The sequence below is a fragment of the Rutidosis leptorrhynchoides genome, chromosome 8, assembly GCF_046630445.1.
Source record: "Rutidosis leptorrhynchoides isolate AG116_Rl617_1_P2 chromosome 8, CSIRO_AGI_Rlap_v1, whole genome shotgun sequence".
Taxonomy (NCBI): domain Eukaryota; kingdom Viridiplantae; phylum Streptophyta; class Magnoliopsida; order Asterales; family Asteraceae; genus Rutidosis; species Rutidosis leptorrhynchoides.
Window position 1 is genome coordinate 99,050,819 of NC_092340.1, and position 21,468 is coordinate 99,072,286.

Below are 21,468 nucleotides of genomic sequence, written 5' to 3' on the forward strand. Positions count from 1 at the left end.
GACATGATTCGGGATCATTTGAAAAAGGCGCAAGATAGACAAAAGTCGTATGCCGACAAGCGTAGACGAATGATCGAATTTCAAGAAGGTGACATGGTGATGCTTAAGGTTTCGCCATGGAAAGGTGTTATTCGGTTTCGAAAACGGGGAAAGTTAGCTCCTCGGTTTATTGGGCCATTTAAGGTTTTAGCTCGTGTTGGTGAAGTCGCGTATTGTTTGGAATTACCCGAAGAGCTTGCGGGGATCCATAATACATTTCATGTTTCCCATCTCCGCAAGTGTCTTGCGGATGATTCATCTTGGGTGCCGTTAGACGAGATTGAGCTAAACAATAAGTTAGAATATATTGAGGAGCCGATTGCCATACTTGATGAGAAGGTCAAAAGGTTGAGAAATAAAGAAGTGAGAACTTATAAAGTTCAATGGCGTCGTAGTAAAGGTTCCGAGTTTACTTGGGAGTCCGAAGAATTCGTGTTGGTTTACCTTCCCTCTTGTCATGCGGCTTGGATCGCGAGGACGCGCTCCGATTCAAGTGGGGGAGAGTTGTAAGACCCTAATCTTCATTGTACAGCAGGGTGTATATGGTACATAGCATGTGGGTGAAGTTGTGTAATCAAACAGAAGTCAGAAGCTGAGCTGGGCTAGGTGCGCTCAGCGCACACCTAATGGTGCGCGCCGCGCACTGTTCACTGTAGCCGGATCCAGCTCTTTTATTCAGATATTTTGATGGGATTTTTGGTAATTTCACTTGTGGACGAGTTAAAGGCCAGTTGGTCAGTTTTTGGAGTATCATTAACTCCATTATCAACAACCTTATCCTCTTCACTTAAATTTTAGAGAGAGAGTGTAATTTTTGAGTGAGAAAGCTTAAATCCAAGAGGAAGAAGTTGTTCTCGGACCAAAGTGCGGGTATTAAAGTTGTTCATCTTCTCTCTAGCTCCGTTGTGGTTGTAGTGGTATGTTCTAACTTTAATTTCCTTACTTTGATTTTGTGTAAGGGTTAGGGTTTGGGTAAATGAAGAACATAAAACCCATATTTGGTGATTTTGGGTGTTCTTGGGTAAGATGGAGTCATGAAGACTCAATGGTAACTAACCTAGGGTTTCAAAGTGTTAATTGATGTTTATGAGTCCTAATTGGTTAGATAATCACTAGCACACCTAGTTAATTAGTAAATGGGTGTTAGATGGGTTAGTGGATGACCCTAAATGGGTGTGTTGACTTTAAATTAGTCAAAGGGCTAATGATTGACCTAATTGGGAAATATGGGTATGAAATACCCTAATTGTGTAATGGTTAATGTTGTTGGACCTTAATCACAAGCTCTTAAGTGATTAGTGATGGTCTTGACCCTTAAAGGGCGGTTTTGGTGAAAATGGGGCATTTAATGCATTTAAGTCATTAAATGCTCATAAGTGAAATTGTTGGTATTTAGTCCAACTAGTTATGTGGGTTGATTGAAGTACTTATTATATTAGGTACTTTGCTTTGAAGCTTGCGGAAGTATAAAACCGTCACCAAATCGTTAAAGGTGAGGGGAATGATTATATGCATATGTATTTAATGTATTTATTTGTATGCTATGGTATGAACCAAAGAGCCGGTAGTGCCATAGTATGTGCGAGCGTGCTATGATGTGAACCAAAGAGCCGGTAGCGTCATAGTACGTGTGTTATAGTGTGAACCAAAGAGCCGGTAGCGCTATAGCACGATTTGTTAGGGTCTGAACCAAAGAGCCGGTAGCACCTTAGCGTTATTAGAGTGTGAACCAAAGAGCCGGTAGCACTCTAGCGTGAGTATGACTCGAGTTGTGATGTGAACCAAAGAGCTGGTAGCATCATGACAAATGCGTATGGTGTGAACCAAAGAGCCGGTAACACCATGACGCGAGAATGGTTAACCATGGTTGTGTATTGTTTTGTAGCATAATATATTATGTCGATTATATGTAATTGATTACGCTAGTAGCGGTTTGTTGGAGATTATTAGCTTTGTACTTGAGATGGTATGCTAATTGTATTGCTAGCGTGTATGCGGTATATGTGTAAGTGATTGCAAGTAGGTATGTTATATATATATGGGTATAATTATTGCATTCACTAAGCTTTGCTTACCCTCTCGTTGTTTATCTTTTTATAGGCTCCGGCGTTGACAAGGGTAAGGGCCTTCGATTGGATTAGAGATCCCGCTTGTTGTTTAGGGGACGCTTTTGAGATGTGATAGCTTTTGGAGTTTGACCGAGATATGATTAGTTTAACCCCAAACACCATGCTCTTAGTGTCGTTTGGAATTTAAACTAGTCCGGTCAAAACTCGAACTTTTGTATGAAACTCGTAAAACGGCCGATGTGGGCCCCGTTTTGTAAAACTCATTTTATTATTGAATCGTGTGAGTTTTAACCATTATAACATATTGTGAAAAGCGTTTTGTCTAAATATGTCGGGAAGTGGGAGATCTTTAATTGAAAATTGAAGAAATCGGACAGAACTGAATGTGGGCCTGTGCGCGCCGCGCACCCTGAGGTGTGCGCGTGGCGCACTCCAGTGTTAAATAAAAATAAAAAAAAAATTATTACACGTGTTCGATTATATATTGGGTTGGGTTGTTACATTTTTTCATGTCACTTACTTATTATTTAAATTTTACATTACGTAATTTAGTTTCATTATGAAATACATATATTAACCTGATATAAATTTTTATGCAGATGAAGATCAAATCAAGAAGGTATTGTATAACCTAGCATTGGAAAAAATTGAAAGAATGTTGAATAGTTCCGGCAATAGTCTGAAGAATATTGCAAACATGCCTTTCCTTGATTACGAGTATATTGACTACTCGTGCAACATGATGATTCAAGATGAGATGTCATATGACATGCACAACTTACAAGTAGAACACGAAACTCTATTCTCGACTATGACTGATGAGCAAAAGGTTGTATAGAATACAATAATAGAAGCTGTTGATAAAAATGAAGGTGGTACCTTTTTCCTTTATGGTTATGGAGGAACTGGTAAAACCTTTGTTTGGAAAACTCTCGGTGCTGCACTTTGTTCTCGTGGAGATATTGTTATTAACGTTGCATCCAGTGGTATAGCAGATTTACTCCTAACAGGAGGTAGGACTGCACACTCACGTTTTGCCATTCCAATTAATGTTGTTGAAGACTCATTTTGTTCTATACAACCAGATAGTCAGCTTGCTGGACTTTTAAACGAGTCAAAATTAATAATCTGGGACGAGGCACCCATGCAGCATAGACATTGTGTTGAAGCTTTCGAAAGAACTATGAGGGATATTATACGCTCAGAAAACAGGGATAAACCTTTTGGTGGAAAAGTAGTTGTTTTTGGTGGCGATTTTCGTCAAATTCTACACGTTATCACTAAAGGAACCAGATCCGAAACGGTCCATGCTTCTCTTCACTCTTCAGAATTATGGGGTGCCTGTAAAGTTCTCAAGCTGACTAAGAATATGAGATTGCTCAATTGCGTTTCTGATTCTGAGTTCAACGAGGTTAGTCAATTTGCTCAGTGGATCTTAGACATAGGTGAGGGGAAGATTAATTTACAAACGATGGTGAAGCAGATGTGAAATTTCATGAGGATGTGCTGGTGAGGTCAAATTACAACCCGATTGAAAGCATTGTAAATTCACTTTATCCTTCTCTTCATTAACAACTTGGTAATCCATCATATTTTCAGGAAAGAGCTGTACTTGCACCAACAAATGAGGAGGTTGATGCAATTAATCAGTTTGTTTTGTCTACAATTACTGATTCTGAAAGGGTATATTACAGTTCTGATACTCTATGTCCAGATGAACTCGATGATTTATTTGCGCAACAAGTATATTCTCCTGAAATCCTTAATGGTTTAAAGGTTCCCGGTGTTTCCAGTCACAAGTTAGTGTTGAAAACTGGAGTTCCAATAATGTTACTACGTAACGTTGACCAGTCAAAGGGTCTATGTAATGGTACGCACTTATTAGTTGAAAGATTGTTTGAATACACCATTGAAGCTCGAATCATCACTGGACAATCTTTTGGTAATCTAGCCTACATCCCTAGGATGATCGTTGAACCTACAGGCAAAAGTATTGCAATTAAGTTCAGGCGACGTCAGTTTCCTGTTAGTGTTTGCTTTGTAATGACGATTAACAAGAGTCAAGGTCAGTTGTTGTCAAATGTTGGTCTTTTCCTGCGAAATCCAGTTTTACTCACGGTCAACTATATGTTGCTGTGTCCCGTGATACATCCAAAAAAGGATTAAAAGTGCTTATATTGGATAAAGAGGGTAGGCCTTCAAATACAACAAAGAATGTTGTGTATAAGGAAGTCCTCCAAAGTGTTTCGTAGAGTAATAACCTGTTTCAAAAAGTGTTCGTCTTTTCGCCTATCTCTTATGAAGTTAATATACTTAGGTATTTTTTTTTTTTTTACATTTTGTTGTTTACAATTTCTTCATATGATTTATTATTGTTATCATGATGGTTTGTTTCTTTTTTTTTTTTTATATATTTCATACAATTCCAGTTAAAAAGATTAATGAAAATTTCCATGTATAATACTGTATTTGATATTTGATAATGCTTTTTATCTTAACCTAATTATGTTAATGATATAGATTTGGTTATTACTTTATGTATAGAAAATTACTACGTTACGCTACAACTTTACATCTCATTCATATTTATTTATATAATTTACTATAATTTATTTTATTATGTTTTTTTAGGTTACACGTTCCAGCTATCAACTCCGTTCTTCCACAACTGTCAAGGTCCATCAATAGAGAGATGCGAGAGCAGTTTGATATTATCAAGCAGACATATATGATATATAGATTTTTGTGTATAATGAATTCAGAGTAGGATACATAGTGCTAACTATATGAAAACCTTTAAGTTTCGAATTATGTATCTGTATCTGTTTGTTTTTGGATTTAATTTTCTTCATATCTTTTGTTACTCATAATTAATAAGCTTCTTAGATACAAAGTTTTGTCAGGTAAGGCCCATTCTTTATCTTACATATCAAAGAATACAAAATATTTGTTATATAAATTCTGCATACATGTGTGTTGTAGGTGCAGAAATATGTAGATTTTACCAACTCTATTTATCTGCCAGCCATCTCTTTTGTTCAAAAAGTTAGAACTCTAACCTATAATATCTTAAAATTTGTAAATATCTTACTTATGATGGACTATATAATTTTAATACGTTGTGTTATTTATTTTTAATTACAGAATATCCTTTAACTGTAACTACTACTCCTTATTTTGGGGAAAAATTCGCTGATCACTATTTTGTTAAACCAAATCGTGCCATACAGGTAACTTCTCATTAATCCTAACAACTACTACTCATTCTTAAAACTACATTCTACAATTTCAAACACAGGGATAATAATTCGTATACATGGATTCTGTGCAAAAAAATCCTTCATCTTCGTCAGCTCCAGGTTATGTCAATTCAGTCGCTGATAAGGTTTAATTTGTAACCTATTCTTCGTATCATTTAATATTTTATTTGATTTTCAAAGTTTTGGCAGTATGTAAATCCATCTCCAAACCAAAAGTTGTGTTTTTGTAAACCTGATATTTTGTTCCTTATTAGAAACGTATCTCTGTATTCTGTCAATATAACTTAAACATATGTTTAACATCATCATTATTATTCACTTGCTTATTTGTTAGTGACTAAAAAACTGTTAGTATTTACACAGGTTATCACTTGGCCCCTATAATCTGATTAGTTTTCAATTCATATTAGGTATAATTGTATTAATTTCATTACTGTATAAAACGTCATTTTAAATTTTCATGTATACAGAAACTGACGAAAATACTTCGAAATCGAGAGTATGTAAAGAGGTCAACAGAGCGCAAAAAGGTACATACATAAATTATACATCTTTCAGATTATTGATATTCATAACATTCTTATAAAAGTGAAGTTAACTGTCAAGTAATTACATACATGTTGTGCTTCAGGCATATTATGAACGTTTAGAATTGGAGAACAAAAAATTGAAAACCATTATTGCTAATGCAGATATAATTCACAAGCAGGTATGTTTGTCTAAATATGTTACATTCGACATTAATATACTATACATATAATCATTTATAGTTACTATGTTTGTCGTTTTAATATTTTACTAGCAATAACAGTTATATTTGTATTCCTATAAACGTCTTGAATTTACATCGTTGTTTGTAACTTTAATATTTTTCTTTTACAGCAATCAATGCCAGCTAATAAAACAATAATTTTCCCACAATGTAACGATTCTGGTATGTTATTCATAATGCAAACTTTATTTTATAAATTTTATACATATTTAACGATTTTTTTAGATACTCTCAAATTCAGTGAAGTCTACAAGTGTTGGTTCAATGTTCATAACAATCATATATCTCGCCTTCGTAATGCAATGCTTACTAATCAACCAGAAACGGACTTACATCCCATTATCATAATTGTTTTCAATCACCTTAAGAGTCAGTTTTTACTTAGAGAGTTTGCATCTAAGGATGATGTGTTGAACCTTCTATATGGAACTTGGATGACACCTGCAGAATTGTGCGTTATGTGGTTAGGTGGTTTTCGTCCATCTGACATTGTCAATGTAAGTTTACAAATATAATGTACCATTTATAATTATCACACGACTCTATCTTTACTCTATATATATATATATATATATATATATATATATTATATATATGTGTGTGTGTGTGTGTGTGTGTGTGTGTGTGTGTGTGTGTACTAATTAACTGCTATACTAACTTTGTTACAGCTTCTTATGGTTCACCTACATTTAACCCCTGAACAAAAGCAGTTTCTCATCAACTTGAGGAATGATACTTTCAAAGAAGAGAATGACTTATCAACACAATTTACGCAAATTCAGTCCACCATATCAACCCGTTTTGTTGGGGAAGCGTTTCGCCAGACATGTGATGATATGTACGTTAACAATTACATGACTCAGATGCATATTTCGATGGGAAATCTACGCGTGATGGAAGAAATAATGCAAAAGGTATACATTGTGATCTATCTAATTTGTTACGTATAATACTTAAATCATCTCCCCATCATAATAACTTAAGTATGATATTAATTTTAATAAAAAAAAATTCTTTTTTAACTAACATTACTCATTACTATATTTCAGGCTGATCGATTACGTTCACTTACACTTGACAAAATACACGGTCGTTTGATCAAAAAACAATTTGCAATGGCTTTGTTAGCAATCAATGCATATTTGAACCGAATTATAGCATTAAGTTACTTGTGGATAAGTCGTCCAAAGCCTTGAAATTTATGATATTTCAACAATGTTTTTGCAACAAATTTGAATTATGTACTTATGGTTATTTATTTGATTGTAAGTAAGTTGTGTATACATTGTTATTCCTAACTTATAACATGTTTCAATATGTAATGTACACCGTTTAGACTAATACAGGTTACATGTTCATATAGCAGAGTAAGGTTGGAACAAGTCAGCAATGGTCAACATGATTGGCATAATTTAAAATGTACCAATCATGTAACTTAAGTCTGAAGTTCATGTATATTTACTTGTATAATGTTTTGTTTCATATTTAAAGGTAACAATTACAGTTATATCTTTGTAACTTCATAGTTACAATATGACTATCGAGTAGTAATTAGAATGGTCAACAATGATCAACAATGGTCAAACTGCACAAAAGTGGTGCTCATTAGATTGCACAAAATGTTACCAAAATTGGTTGGCACAAGTCAAGAATCGTCTAAATACACAGAATGTTATTATAATGTTGAAACCCTATATTAATTTTTCTGTTTCGAGCCCGCAAGGTTGCGGGTATTAAACTAGTTCAATTTAATCAATACAAATTAATAAGATGCTAATCTTATCTATGTGTCAAATGAATGATTTTAAATTTACATATGATATTAGTTAAGGTACATTGAACTTTATTTTCTTATATTATTTTATTTTATTTTATTAATACTAAACTGGTACTACTTTTAATTATTTATGTACTAAATTTGGGGACCATTATACACGAAAAAGGACATTAACATTTTACTAAAACTAAAATAACTGTTAAGCACATACTTATCATCCAAGAACAGGGCTTTTAGCAGGGGGACCATGATTGCATATCCGAATAAACCAATTTTTTTTACTTCAATTATCTAAAAAGAAAAATTAAAAATAAGAGAGATGTCAATCTAATAATGTAAAGTATAATCTCTTGTTGTTTAGCTTATTACTAATGCCGGAAAAGTTTATATTCCTTAGAGAAGCATGCTTAATCGGTGGAAATTAAACAATCAGTTCGAGAAAACGATCTTAAAAAGAAGACACAATATAAATATCTTTAAGAAACGAATCAAAGATGAATGATATTATAAAAGAGTAGGGGGACCAAGAAAAGGTCCCAAAATAATCTACTAAACCGTCACAAAATTTGAACTCTTTAAAAATGTGTTTGGATGCACATTTTTGGAGTTTATTGAAGTTTTAAAAAGTAGAGCTTATGGTTTTTAAAAGCTTATAAAGTTTTGTTTAGTAATCAAAAAGAATTATGAAAAAGTAGAGCTTAAAAAAGAAGCTTCTCCATAAGCTTAAAAAATAAGCTTCTAGCTTATGATGTGTTAAATTACATAACTAACTTTGAATAATAATTTAATATATATTACGTTATCATTTTTAGTCAATTTACAACTATAAACTTCAGTTCCAGCTACTTTACCAAACACTTATAAAATATAATAAGCTTCGGCTGCAAGTTTAAAACATAAGTTCCAGCTTCCAACTCCAGCTATAAACTCTAGCTCCAGTTAATTTCACTGAAACACACTCGTAAGTTAAACTAACTTGTAAACTTGTATGATTGAAATATGTTGAAATTAGAAGATATTGCTAATACATACATGTTATGTACAACGCAAATGTTATGTACACAATGCGACATGAATTTTAAACACATACTAAGATTTACTCGAACCACCAAAGAGTTTACATATTGAATTAATAAGTTTCTAGATATACAGTAAATGTCAAGTTGATGCATCAAGAAGAGACACATCCATAGTGTGTAAGTTGGCATTGAATCAGAATCCATACATACATACATTAGGCAGCCACCATTGTCATTCAAGTTTTCGTAATTTCATCCATCAATATAATATATTCATTAAAATTTCACAAATATTATCTGCAAAATGATATGGACCAATAAATAGAAAAGAGATAATCATATACGGAATTAGAAATGAATTTGATTAGTTAAACATACATGACATGTAATAATCTGAATATTATTTTGTAAATTTTGTGTGGTTGTAATTAACACCCTTCATTTATATAAACATCTTTTATTTCAAAAAATTGTGGTCATTTATTACATACACCTGCTTATGAAAATAAATTAACTAACGGTGCCGATAAGTTAGGTTAATAAAATTATGAGAAATTACAAATAATTTTGCATAGTAAATTATAAAAATAAAATAAAAAATAAAGGTAATAAAATTAATTAATATAACAAAAGTGTGTACATGAACAAAGAAAAAGAACATATGCAGAGACTCTAAAATAGTTAGGAATCTCAAAGAAAAAACATAACATGCGGACATACTTGCAAAACAAGTCGGCACGATAACGGGCCACAGAGTTACTGCGACAAAGTAACTCATAATCAACCCATTCAGACACCAAACCAAGCACCTCAATGAGACCCACTAACAGCCGATGACATCTGATACAACAACATAGGAAACAGAGTTACTGCGCAGTAAAAAAACACGAGATATAAAAAAAGTATATACATTACGATTATAAAGATTATGCAGATGCACAGATGAAGCCTTTAAGTTGTCATCGGGAAGCTGAACCCAAAACTCTTGCAATCCGCTACCGTTGCAAAGGAAAAGACAGCTTAAATGTTTCTTTTGTTCCTGTTTTTTAGCCGATCTCACTTCTATTTGCATTGCTTGAAACAAGTGCACGAGGGTTAGAAATCCAACCATGCCAATCGAAAGATGTTTTCTTAGATCTATTGGAAATTCATTCATAACTTCTAATTTGTATTTCATAGACGAGCATTGCACAAGGAATTTTGTTTTTGCCGAAGGTACCCGCATTACGGTTTTGCCAAATTAGATAACTCGTTACCCACTGAACCGCTTGCCAAATATTTAACTCAATTGACAACGGAAAATAGTGGCCTCAAATCGAACATCTCGCCTAGATCAAGTCCACGCTTATCATGTTCCACGCGTACTGGAAGCCTTTTTCATCTATCTCACAATATGAATAATCCAACTTTTAACGGGACAAGATTGATGATTAGTGTTACCATAATATTATCGTTAATAGCCTGAACTAATGATATGAACTAATATGAATTGATTTTATTATATTATCCACATATCAGTAACTTGATTGATGAATAATATATTGTTATGATTTATAAAATAAATATAAATAAGCTTGTCAGATTTTTCTAAAAATAGTCTCGTTACTTTTAAGTAACGATATGATATGAATATATGATTGTCTACATTATATTTCTTTCATATCTTGTTTTTAGCGAGACTAGTACTCTTATTAAAGTTGTTATGATTTATGAAATAATTAAATAAATACATAAACACAAGTATTAGCAAATCTTTATTGAACTGAGGTTGAGTTTCAATTTTTTCTTACAAACCTTGTGGTTGATTAAACTAAAACCACCGCAACACTTAATACTTATCTCATTTGCATAGAACGAACATCAATTTTTTTTTCGAAAAAGCAATAATATATATAATAGGATCTAAAAATCAACAACGTGCAAACTGAAACAATGATACAAAGTAATAATATCACCATTATATACTCGTATTTGATAATGAACTTTCGTGTTGTACTTTAAGAATTTTGTAAGTGCGGTTATTGAAAATGAATTTGGTTCCCCTATGACCCTATATTTTTTTTGAAAAGCAAACAGATTTATTATTATAACTGGATTAAATCATTACAAGTCCCTACAATCGACTATACAAGGATATGAACATATTGAGAACAAATGGAAAGATTGGAATATAAACTATCTATTAGATTCGGGAGCGACGAAGCCTACTTAACAAAATGAGGGAACGAACTTGAAATAATAAGCAGGGAAGGAAGAGACAACCGTACCGATCAAGCGGCGACAAAGTTGCCAAACAACCAACCCAATTAATCTACCCACATAAGCTAAATAGAGACTGCGAACACTACCCGATTTGAATAGAATCATGTTAGCCGATTCCCATGCGATTAGGGGGCGATACCACATAAGAGGCAGGGTTAATGAGCCATTGATGCCATTCAATAGGTTTTTTCTTTCGAGAGAGGTTTGAGATCCAACTAAAACTTTGGGTTTGAATCTCGGAGATAATCGTAGCTGGATTCCACATTTTGTTAGAGAAGACTTTTAGATTTCTATATTTCCAAATAATATAACACGCAATCCATTTAGTTGCTTGCCATATGGAAGATCCAACGGAGTTATGTGAGAAACCTTGGTCGGAGATAATGGCACCATTGATGTCGGAAATTGTTGTATTATTATGATTCCACCAATCAAGTAGTTGTGTCCAAATTGAAGCCACATTATGACAGTTAATTAGCACATGATCAATGGTTTCAATATGGTGATCGCATAAGGGACATAAGATGGTGTGTAGATCGATTCCTTTTTTGTTAAGTTCACTTCTAACAGGGATTTTTTGTTGGATGACCCTCCATGAGAATATGAAGACCTTTTGCGGAACGAATTTGTTGCGGGGAAGTAAACTATTTCGAGAGTAGACGCCGAACTTAAGTGTATTAATCAAATTTGACAATGATGCTGTAGTGAAGATACCGGATGTGTCAAGTGAGAATTTCCATGAATCGGGGCGATCCGAAATACTTACGGATGATATTAAGTTCGAGAGTTCCGTAAGTTCATCCAAAGCCCGACCGCTAGGAGCTCGAGACCAATCCCAAAATCCGATTGAGTTGGAATTAACAATCGAGATTCTTTCAGCAACAGTTGCATCTTTTTGGGATTCCAACATGTATAATCTATGGAATAGAGTTTTGAGAGGTTCGGAGCCTATCCATGTGTCATGCCAAAAGCTGATTGATGTGCCATTGCCGATGCGCTTTGAAATTGATGATGTGAAGAAAGTGCCTACTTTATCTGCAACTTTTCCGGCTTTGATAATCTCTTTCCAAATGGTGCGACCTGAAATAGCCCTGCATGAAACGTTAGTATCCCCCCCCCCCCCCCGACCCATAAATGCTTTTTATAATTTTAACCCATAGTGCACTATGTTCATTTTTGAAACGCCACCACCATTTACAAAGGAGTGATATGTTTTTAGCAAAAAGAGACCCTACGTTTAAACCCCCGTTTTCATATGGCAAAATAATATGATCCCATTTAATCCAATTAATTTTATTATCGTTTGAAGAACCTCCCCAGAAAAATTTTCGTCTTTTAGATTCAAGTACCTTAAGGATAGCGGCAGTGCATAAAATAATGAGAAATAATACAATGGAATACTACTTAAGATGGATTTGATGATCGTAAGACGACCTCCGAAGGAAACAGATTTGGCAGTCCAATCCGAACGTCTCTTGTCGAATTTTTCAATTATTGGCTGCCAAGAAGAAGCGTGAGAAGTGGGTACACCAATGGGGAGACCGAGATAAGTAAACGGTGTAGAGCCCGCTGAGCAGTTAATGTAACTGGCCATTTGCTCGGTTTCAATGGTGGTTGTTCCGATACCATACAGTTTACTTTTGCGGAAGTTGACTTTGAGGCCTGATATGTTTTCGAAACATTTAAGGAGCTTGGAGATATATTTGGCATTTCTTTTATTCCACTCACCAAAAAAGATTGTATCATCCGCATATTGGAGATGTGTGATGACGAGATTGTCCCTATGACCCTATATGATTCCATATTGATGTAGTTAATTTCGAATTGTTAATTTATGCTCGTCTATAAAATACAGATTTCACTCTAAGATTCAAAGTAAAAATGATTTACATTTTAGTAAAATATATATATATATATATATATATATATATTTTTTGGAAAAAAAGGTGATGGAAAGTTTGATCTTAAGTAATGGAGCATATGATTCTAAGAATGAAAAATGAGACAAAAAGGTGGCCACAAATATTGGTTGAAACAACTTGTAGTATGTCTGGTTTTTAAATCCCAATAGCCTTTAAGGGCGCACTATATTTATTATATACTCGTATTATTTTATGTGCTAATGTTAATGTTATGTTTTTTATTTACTCCATTATTTATAGACCAGAAATAGCTTAATTCTTTGAAATTTGAATATCTTTATATGGATAATAATAACATAAAATTACCTGAATAGTCCCTGTAATTTGTTCAAAATTTCACTAATAGTCTCTAAATTTGTTTTTGCACGAGTAGTTCCATGGTTTCCAATTTTTTGATGGCTACTCTCCGTATTAAAAAAAAAATAAATACTAACGACAGCTCTTTTGCAATTTTTTGATGGCTACTCTCCGTATTAAAATAATAATAAAAAAATGCTAACGACAGCTCTAAGGGCTGTCGTTAAGATGCTATATAATGTTATACAAGGCGGTTACTAGTCACTTTCCTAATAGCGGTTATCAATATGTACAACAAAATAAAGCGTCTTAATGACAGCTCTTAGGGCTGTCGTTAACATTTTCCTAAAAAAAAAAAAAAAAAAAAAACCGTCATAGCTGAATCATGTACTCGTAACACATAAGAGTAAAATGATCATTCTACATATTTCTTCTACATCTCTCCTCCCTTACTCTTTTTATCCAAACCTCTCTCATCCTGAACCACCAAACTTATTCCAACTCACCCAAATTAAAATAAGAACTTTAAATTTATCTAATCACACTTTATATATATATATATATATATATATATATGGGCAGGATCAATGGGGAAGTAACTAATCGGGGGGAAGCAAATTTTTTTTTTTTCATTTTTTTGGAATTTTTTTTCTGCATCAAGATCACACGAAAATATGAACATTTAGAAGAGACACTTCGTGATGAATGTTATTATTTAGGCGGGAAAACGATCGACAAAAATAACATTCAAGATAATATTGTTCGTGAAGAATATGAACGTTTTTTTTCATGTTTTGTGAAGTAAAATTTAGCCCGATTTAGAGTTTAGGGTTTGGTGTTTTCGGTTTATTCCATAAACCCAAAACACCAAACCCTAAACCCAAAACTCTAAACCGTTCGTGTTAAAAACTCAATCTAAATCCTAAATCTAAATCCTAAATCTAAACCCTAAACCCTAAATTTCTAAACCCTAATATCTAAACCCTATAAACCCTAATATCTAAACCCTAATATCTAAACCCCAATAGCTAAAACATCAACATACGCTCGAAAAACACGATAATTGTTATATATTACTTCTTCGAGCGTTTTTCCGTCAAAATAAAAACATTTATCACAAAGTGTCTCTACTAAATGTTCATATTTTCATCCCATCTATAATGTTCGTGAACAAAGTTTTTTCAAAAAATGAAAAAAAAAGTTTTTGCTTCCCCCCGCTTCCCCCCGATTGGTTACTTCCCGCTTGATCCTACCACTATATATATATATATATATATATATATATATATATATATATATATATATATATATATATATCATCAAGAGAAAACACTTTTTGAGGGAAGGAAAAAAAATTTTATTTTTATTATTTCATTTTTTGAAAATAAAATTTTTAAACATTATGGTCACATGAAAATATAAACATTTACAAAAGACACTCTGTGATTAACGTCATTATATTAGGGGAAAAACGCTCAAAGAAATAAATGATAACATTGTTTAATTAGAGTTTTTTTCATCATTTTTTTTTCATCTTATGTGAATTTTTTTTTTTTTTCAAAATTTAGCCTGCTTTAGAGTTTATGGTTTAGTGTTTTAGGTTTATTCCCTAAACCCAAAACACTAAACTATTAACTATAAACCGTTTGCGTTAAAAGTTCAATCTAAACTCTAATTTCTAAGCCTTAACCCTAATTTTCAAAACCCTAATTTCTAAACACTAATTTCTAAACCCTAATTTCTAACCCCTTAAAAAAGTTAAAATATTACATATGATGCATGTTATCATTTATTTCTTCGAACGTTTTCCCGCCAAAATAAAAATATTTTTCACAAGTTTCCTTTTTAGATATTTATATTTTCATGTGATTTTAATGTTTGAAAAAAAAATCAAAAAAATTACTTTCCTCCATAAAAAGTGATTCTCTCTTAATTAAAACACTATATATATATATATATATATATATATATATATATATATATATATATATATATATATATATATATATATATATATATATATATATATATATATATATATATATATATATATATATATATATATATATACTCATCATCAAGAGGGAAACACTTTTTTTGGGGAAGGGAAAATAAATTTTTAATTTTATTTTTTCTTTTTTTTGAAATTTTTTTTTTTAACATTAAGATCACATGAAAATATAAACATTTAAAAAAGACACTCTGTGATGAACGGCATTATTTTGGCGAGAAAACGCTCGAAAAAATACATGGTAACGCTGTTTTAATTAGAGTTTTTTTTTTTAACTTATGTGAAGGTTTTTTTTTTTTTTCAAAATTTAGCCAATTTAGAGTTTAGGATTTAGTGTTTTGGGTTTAGTCCCTAAACCCTTAACTCCAAACCATTCACGTTAAACCTTAATTTCTAAACCCTAACCCTAATTTCAAAACCCTAATTTCCGAATCATGATTTCTAAACACTAATTTCTAAACCCTTAAAAAAATATTAACTAAATATTACATATGATGCATGTTATCTTTTATTTCTTCGAGCGTTTTTCCGCTAAAATAATAATATTTTTCACAAAGTGTATTTTTTAGATATTCATATTTTCATGTGATGTTAATGTTTGAAAGAAAAAATTAAAAAAAACAAAAAAATTACTTTTCTTCGAAAAATGCTTCCCTTTTAATTAAAATACTATATATATATATATATATATATATATATATATATATATATATATATATATATATATATATGGATCAATACAAAAATGGAGGTTAATTAGAAATATTTGTACAATCAATCGCGCCCATCACCACTAGGTCACATACTAGGTCGCATGGACACATCGGAAAGTCAGGTCAGATCTGAAACGCCATCTCCATAAACCGTAAACGCCATTCCAGCCATCTCCGCCGCCACTTCATTTCTGACTAGATCCTCCGCCGCTGCATCTCCGCCGCTGCCACAATTTATATATATATATATATATATATATATATATATATATAACAATCCTACTTTTTCCGTCACTTCTGTTAACTATCTGTTAGTTGTTTTAACGTCGATTATTTGACTTTTTATGTGTTTAAGTGTATTAAATGCATACTTGATCCTTGGAGGGTTACATGAATTAATATGGGTTAATATTAATTAATAAATATATTTTGAATAATGAAATACGATAAAAACGTAACGGTTTGAATAACTGCAAAAACTATTTTTTGAGTAATGAAACGCTCGGGTTTATTTTAATAATTATTAACTTTTAAAATATTTAATTTATTTGAGATTTTAATAAATTAAACGATTGGTTGCGTTTTAACGATCGGTTTAGCGTTCCGGGCCTTCGGTACGTTTAAACGGCACTTGAAACGGACTACGATTACACGTTTTTGTAAAACACGAGCCCGGGCACTCTCCTTGGGCCCCATTCAGCCGTGACCCACCCCCACACCCCTTTTACTTTCTACTTTGGGCCACTAGTGTGTTAGTCCATGTTAATTTGTGATTAGGTGTGACAACCCTCATTTTTCCATAACTTGAAATAACTATTATACCTCTAGGGTTTCTATCTGCTTATTAATAATATAGTTAATAAATATTGACTCTGCTTAAATAGAACATTGATCAAATATTAATTTTTAGTCAACCACAAATATGATAATTAAAGTTATATTAATATATAATAACTTTGATTAATAATTATAAGAATTTAAATTTGTACAATATAATTAATTAAAGTATATGTAATAATAACTTTAGTTAATAATTCATATATTAAAAATGTAATGTGACATTTTAATAATATAAAACTTCAAGGCTACTAAAGTAATTAAATGAAAAAAATAATTATTTAATTAATTTATATAAAATCAAAAAATTTGTATATATTTATATTATTTTCGATTAAATGATTAACATAAAAAGAAAAAAATAAAAATACAAACAAATTCTATAATGTTCTATAATATAATTATTTTATTTATAAAATATGTATTTTTATGTAAAAAATTCGTCCATATATTTATACATGGAATAAAGTTGATTTTTTATTTAATTAACTAAAACTAGTAACTTATTCTCCAAGTATTTCTACCCTATAAATACACAACCACTCCCTTCATATTTTTTTCATAAAAATCTCTGAAAATTCTCTCTAAACCCTAAGAAAAATATTTGTAAGTTCTCTTTCTTTTTATTTTTTTTCGATTATTTTCCTTTTCTTTTTCGATCTAAAACAATAATAACAATAATAATTGTTTTAATTTATTTTCAGCTTAAATAAATAATATTAGAACTAACCCTAGTCTCCTCCGCCAAACAAGGGCGATACTTTGCGGCATGAAACAATAATTTTTTCCTGCAAAATTCGCATCATTTTTCTTCAATTTTCACGCCTAATCTGTTTCATTCGGTCATTCAAATCGGTAAGTGGTGATGGGTAAGACGTCGGGTGGCAAGAAAAAGAAAAACAAGAACAAAACCCAACCTAGGGTTTTAAGAAGCCGAACGATCGGTGGGGAAGACGAGTTGGATTTGGGTAGCAGTGATGATTCGATATCTAAACCACGTGAACCCATGACGGTGTTGAACAATCAGCGGATGGATGAGGAGCTGAACATGGATGACGAAACAAGTGTGCAACATATGTTGCCTATGGGGTCAACGATTAATCAGTTTGTTGATCAAGTTAAAAACAATAGCAATAATGAATATGATGGCATATTGGACAAGAATGACGGTCATAGTGGGCATTCAACATTAAATGATGTTGATGAATTTAGGGGTGCTAAAACTAATATTTTTATGGCCACTAATTTGGATTCTGTGGATGATTCTCTTAGTAAGAATAAGACGAATAGTTGCAATAAAGGTAGGCAAGATGTGGCTAACAAAACTGATTTGGAGGATAAAATTAGTGCTCATTCTACTAATTCATGGTCTGATGATGAGGATCAGGTATTAAATGTCAAAGACTTTCCTCCGGTTCAAGTAAATCATGGTAGTCCTATTAACTCTGCTCATGCTAGTCCTGTTAATAAGGAGCAGACAATACTTAAAGGTGAGCGAAAAAAATGAGTGACATGATTGGAGTTAAAGAATTGTCTCATGTCCAAATGGCTCATTCGGGTGAAAAGACTGGATCATTCCTTGATGTTGCAGCTTCTTTGCTTCCTCAACGGACAGTTAATTTCAGACGAATGGAGGCAGCAGGAGTGATGGAAGATGACATTGATGTCCTACTACCAGTGGCACCCGTTTTTTGAAGCTTCATTGTAATATAGTGGTAAGTATTCCCGCCTGTCACGTGGGTGACCCGGGTTCAATCCCCGGCAGCGGCGCCAAGAAAGTGTTATTGCGTGCATGACAATACATCTTTTACCCTCTAAATTTATACATGATTCAAACACTACAAATAAGCACACACAACTAATGAGCACTTAGAACCCGGTTATAATAGTACTTTAATGTAAGTATTCGTTTCAAGTTCGTCCCAAGAGAGCGGTGTAAGTCAGATAATTGAAACTATTAATTGTCCTAGGGTTTGTTTGATTGGGGGGTTCTGATAGATTTTGCTTAGAAACTAAAACTTGCACAATTAAACAAACTTAAACTTAACAAGTAAACTAGTAGCAAGTAACAAGTAACGGAATATTAAGACTTAAATCAAATTAACTAAGAAGTGTTCACTTATCTAATCCTCTCTATGCTTGGCTTGCCTCGTTTTGCCTATTTTGCTATCTCATTAGTTGTTGAACTATTAGATGTTTAGCATCACTTCTAAACCTCAAATCAAATGAAACTCCGCGAATTTACATAAGCATTATATTCTAAGATCGAGTTAAACATGATTTGGTCATTAAGATTGAGCTTGGGTTAAAATTACTTAAAACCCCCAACTATCGAAAACACTTAAGATAATCAGCACTACTATGTTGACTAAAGGCCAATTGAAAACCAACCTAGATCAAGAATACAATCACTTGCAATTCCTAAGCTAGTTGTCTAGATCACCTAAGGTATTGAAGCACACATTGATTCACTTCTCAAATCACTAAGAGAGCTACTCAACATATGTAATCAAAGTCAAGCCTAAAACAAACTCATAGCAATGGATCTTTAGCTAACTCAACAACACATGATCATGTAATTCATTCAAACAACATTATTCAATTGAATTTTGGGGCAAACACTAGCATTAGAGATTCATAGATAAGCAAACACAAGAGATTTAGCCAATCATGGCTAAAATCAAACTAATAATAAGCATAGAAACACAAATAAACATCATCTTGAGTGATTACAAGTAATTAGTTCAAAGCTAGATGAAGAAAAATAAAGATTACAACTAATTAGTGCAAAATGAGTAAAGTAAAGTGGAGATTACAACCCAAAATGACAAAGAGAAGAAGATCTAAGCTATAATCATAAGATAAACAAGAACAAAATCACTTAAAACTAAAGCATTCATCATTACAAGTAGAGAAAATAAAAACAAGTGCTAAAATGGAAAGAAAATTACAAATTGGAGAATGGATGATGCAGATCTAGCATCTAGCTTCACTAATCTTGGACTCAGAACATGAAATTAGGCTTTGATCTTAATGGAATCATGATTGAAACCCTTTTAGGGCTCCAAAACGGCCTAAGGAAGCAGCTCTCTCACTCAAAAACCCCAAAATTGCTTTTATAGGTCGGCTGAAATTTTTGGCTGAATCAGCTGCTGGAGCGGCGCTTTTGGCTTAGAATAGGAGTGGCGCTTTTGTGTAGGAGCGGCGCTTTTGGAACATAGGAGCGACGCTTTTGGCCACTGATCTTTTTAACGCACGTTTTAGCACATAGGGGCGCCGCTTTTGACCGTAGGAGCGCCGCTTTTGACCCTGGAACTTCATTTTCACTCCAAAACTTCACTAGGTTCATTCCATTAACCCAAGGGTTGATTCCTTAGCATAAATATGAACTTTTAGACCACTTTTGTCCCGAAACAACTAAATATCACAAACCGCTCACTAATCATCACAACCCGTATCGAAATTCCAAGAAAGTAGAGAGATATTGCGAAGATAAATATGTATATTTTGAGCAATATCAAGTATCTTATCGTGGTGCATAATTATGCAATGAATACGTGGAAAAAGTTTGGGATAGAAAAGATTATGATGAATTCTAAGGGGTTCTTCTTCTTTAAATTTTCTACGGAAAAAGGTCTAATGGATGTTATGGAACAGGGTCCATGGATAATTAGAACGATTCCAATTATTCTCAATAAATGGTCTCCTAATGTTTCGTTGAGAAAGGAAGATTTAACTAAGGTACCAGTTTGGGTAAAGTTGCATGATGTCCCGCTAGTAGGGTATACGGAAGACGGTCTTAGTTTAATGGCGTCTAGAATTGGTAATCCCAAGATGTTGGACACCTACACGAGTACTATGTGTGTTGAAGCTTGGGGTCGACCTAATTTTGCGCGAACCTTGATAGAGGTTTCAGCGGATACTGATTTTAAAGATGAAATTAAGGTTGCAACGCCTTCACATGACGGTCAAGGTCGTACTATTGATTTGGTGCGTGCGGAATATGAATGGAAACCACCGTGGTGTTCGTGTTGTAAAGTATATGGTCATACAGAAATTCAATGCCCAAAGGTCCAACCTAGGGTGATGGGAGATGACAATAAACAAAAACAGGTAGATGCAGATGGTTTCCAAGATGTGATCAAAAAGAAAGGAAAAGGTGTTGCAACCATGACGTAGAAACAGGGAAATAAAGGGAGGTTTGTTGTGGGTCAACCTAAACAAAAAATGATTTATCGGCCAAAGGTGATCCACGATGAAAATAAAAAGAGGTCAGAAGTTGGGACAAGTAAGGATAAACAAGTAAAGATTCAGAATTCATTTGGAACTCTTAACTTAGTGGACGAGCTGAGCGATATAGGACTTGATGATAATGAAACTGCCATATTTATGGCAGATAAAAAAGCTTCTAAGAAAACGTCCCCGTTTGGTATGAAATCGGGCTGGTTGTAGTTGGAAGTTTTTATTTGTTTAATGTCCTTATGAAGGTG

General features: G+C 32.9%; 1 protein-coding gene across 1 annotated transcript; it reads left to right on the forward strand.

Moving 5' to 3' along the window:
* Window positions 1-20,527: 20,527 nt before the first annotated feature.
* Window positions 20,528-21,157, forward strand: LOC139863657 (uncharacterized). The gene has a single exon (XM_071852267.1). It carries the CDS (start codon window positions 20,528-20,530, stop codon window positions 21,155-21,157), a length of 630 nt encoding a protein of 209 aa, XP_071708368.1.
* The last annotated feature ends 311 nt before the right edge of the window (window positions 21,158-21,468 follow it).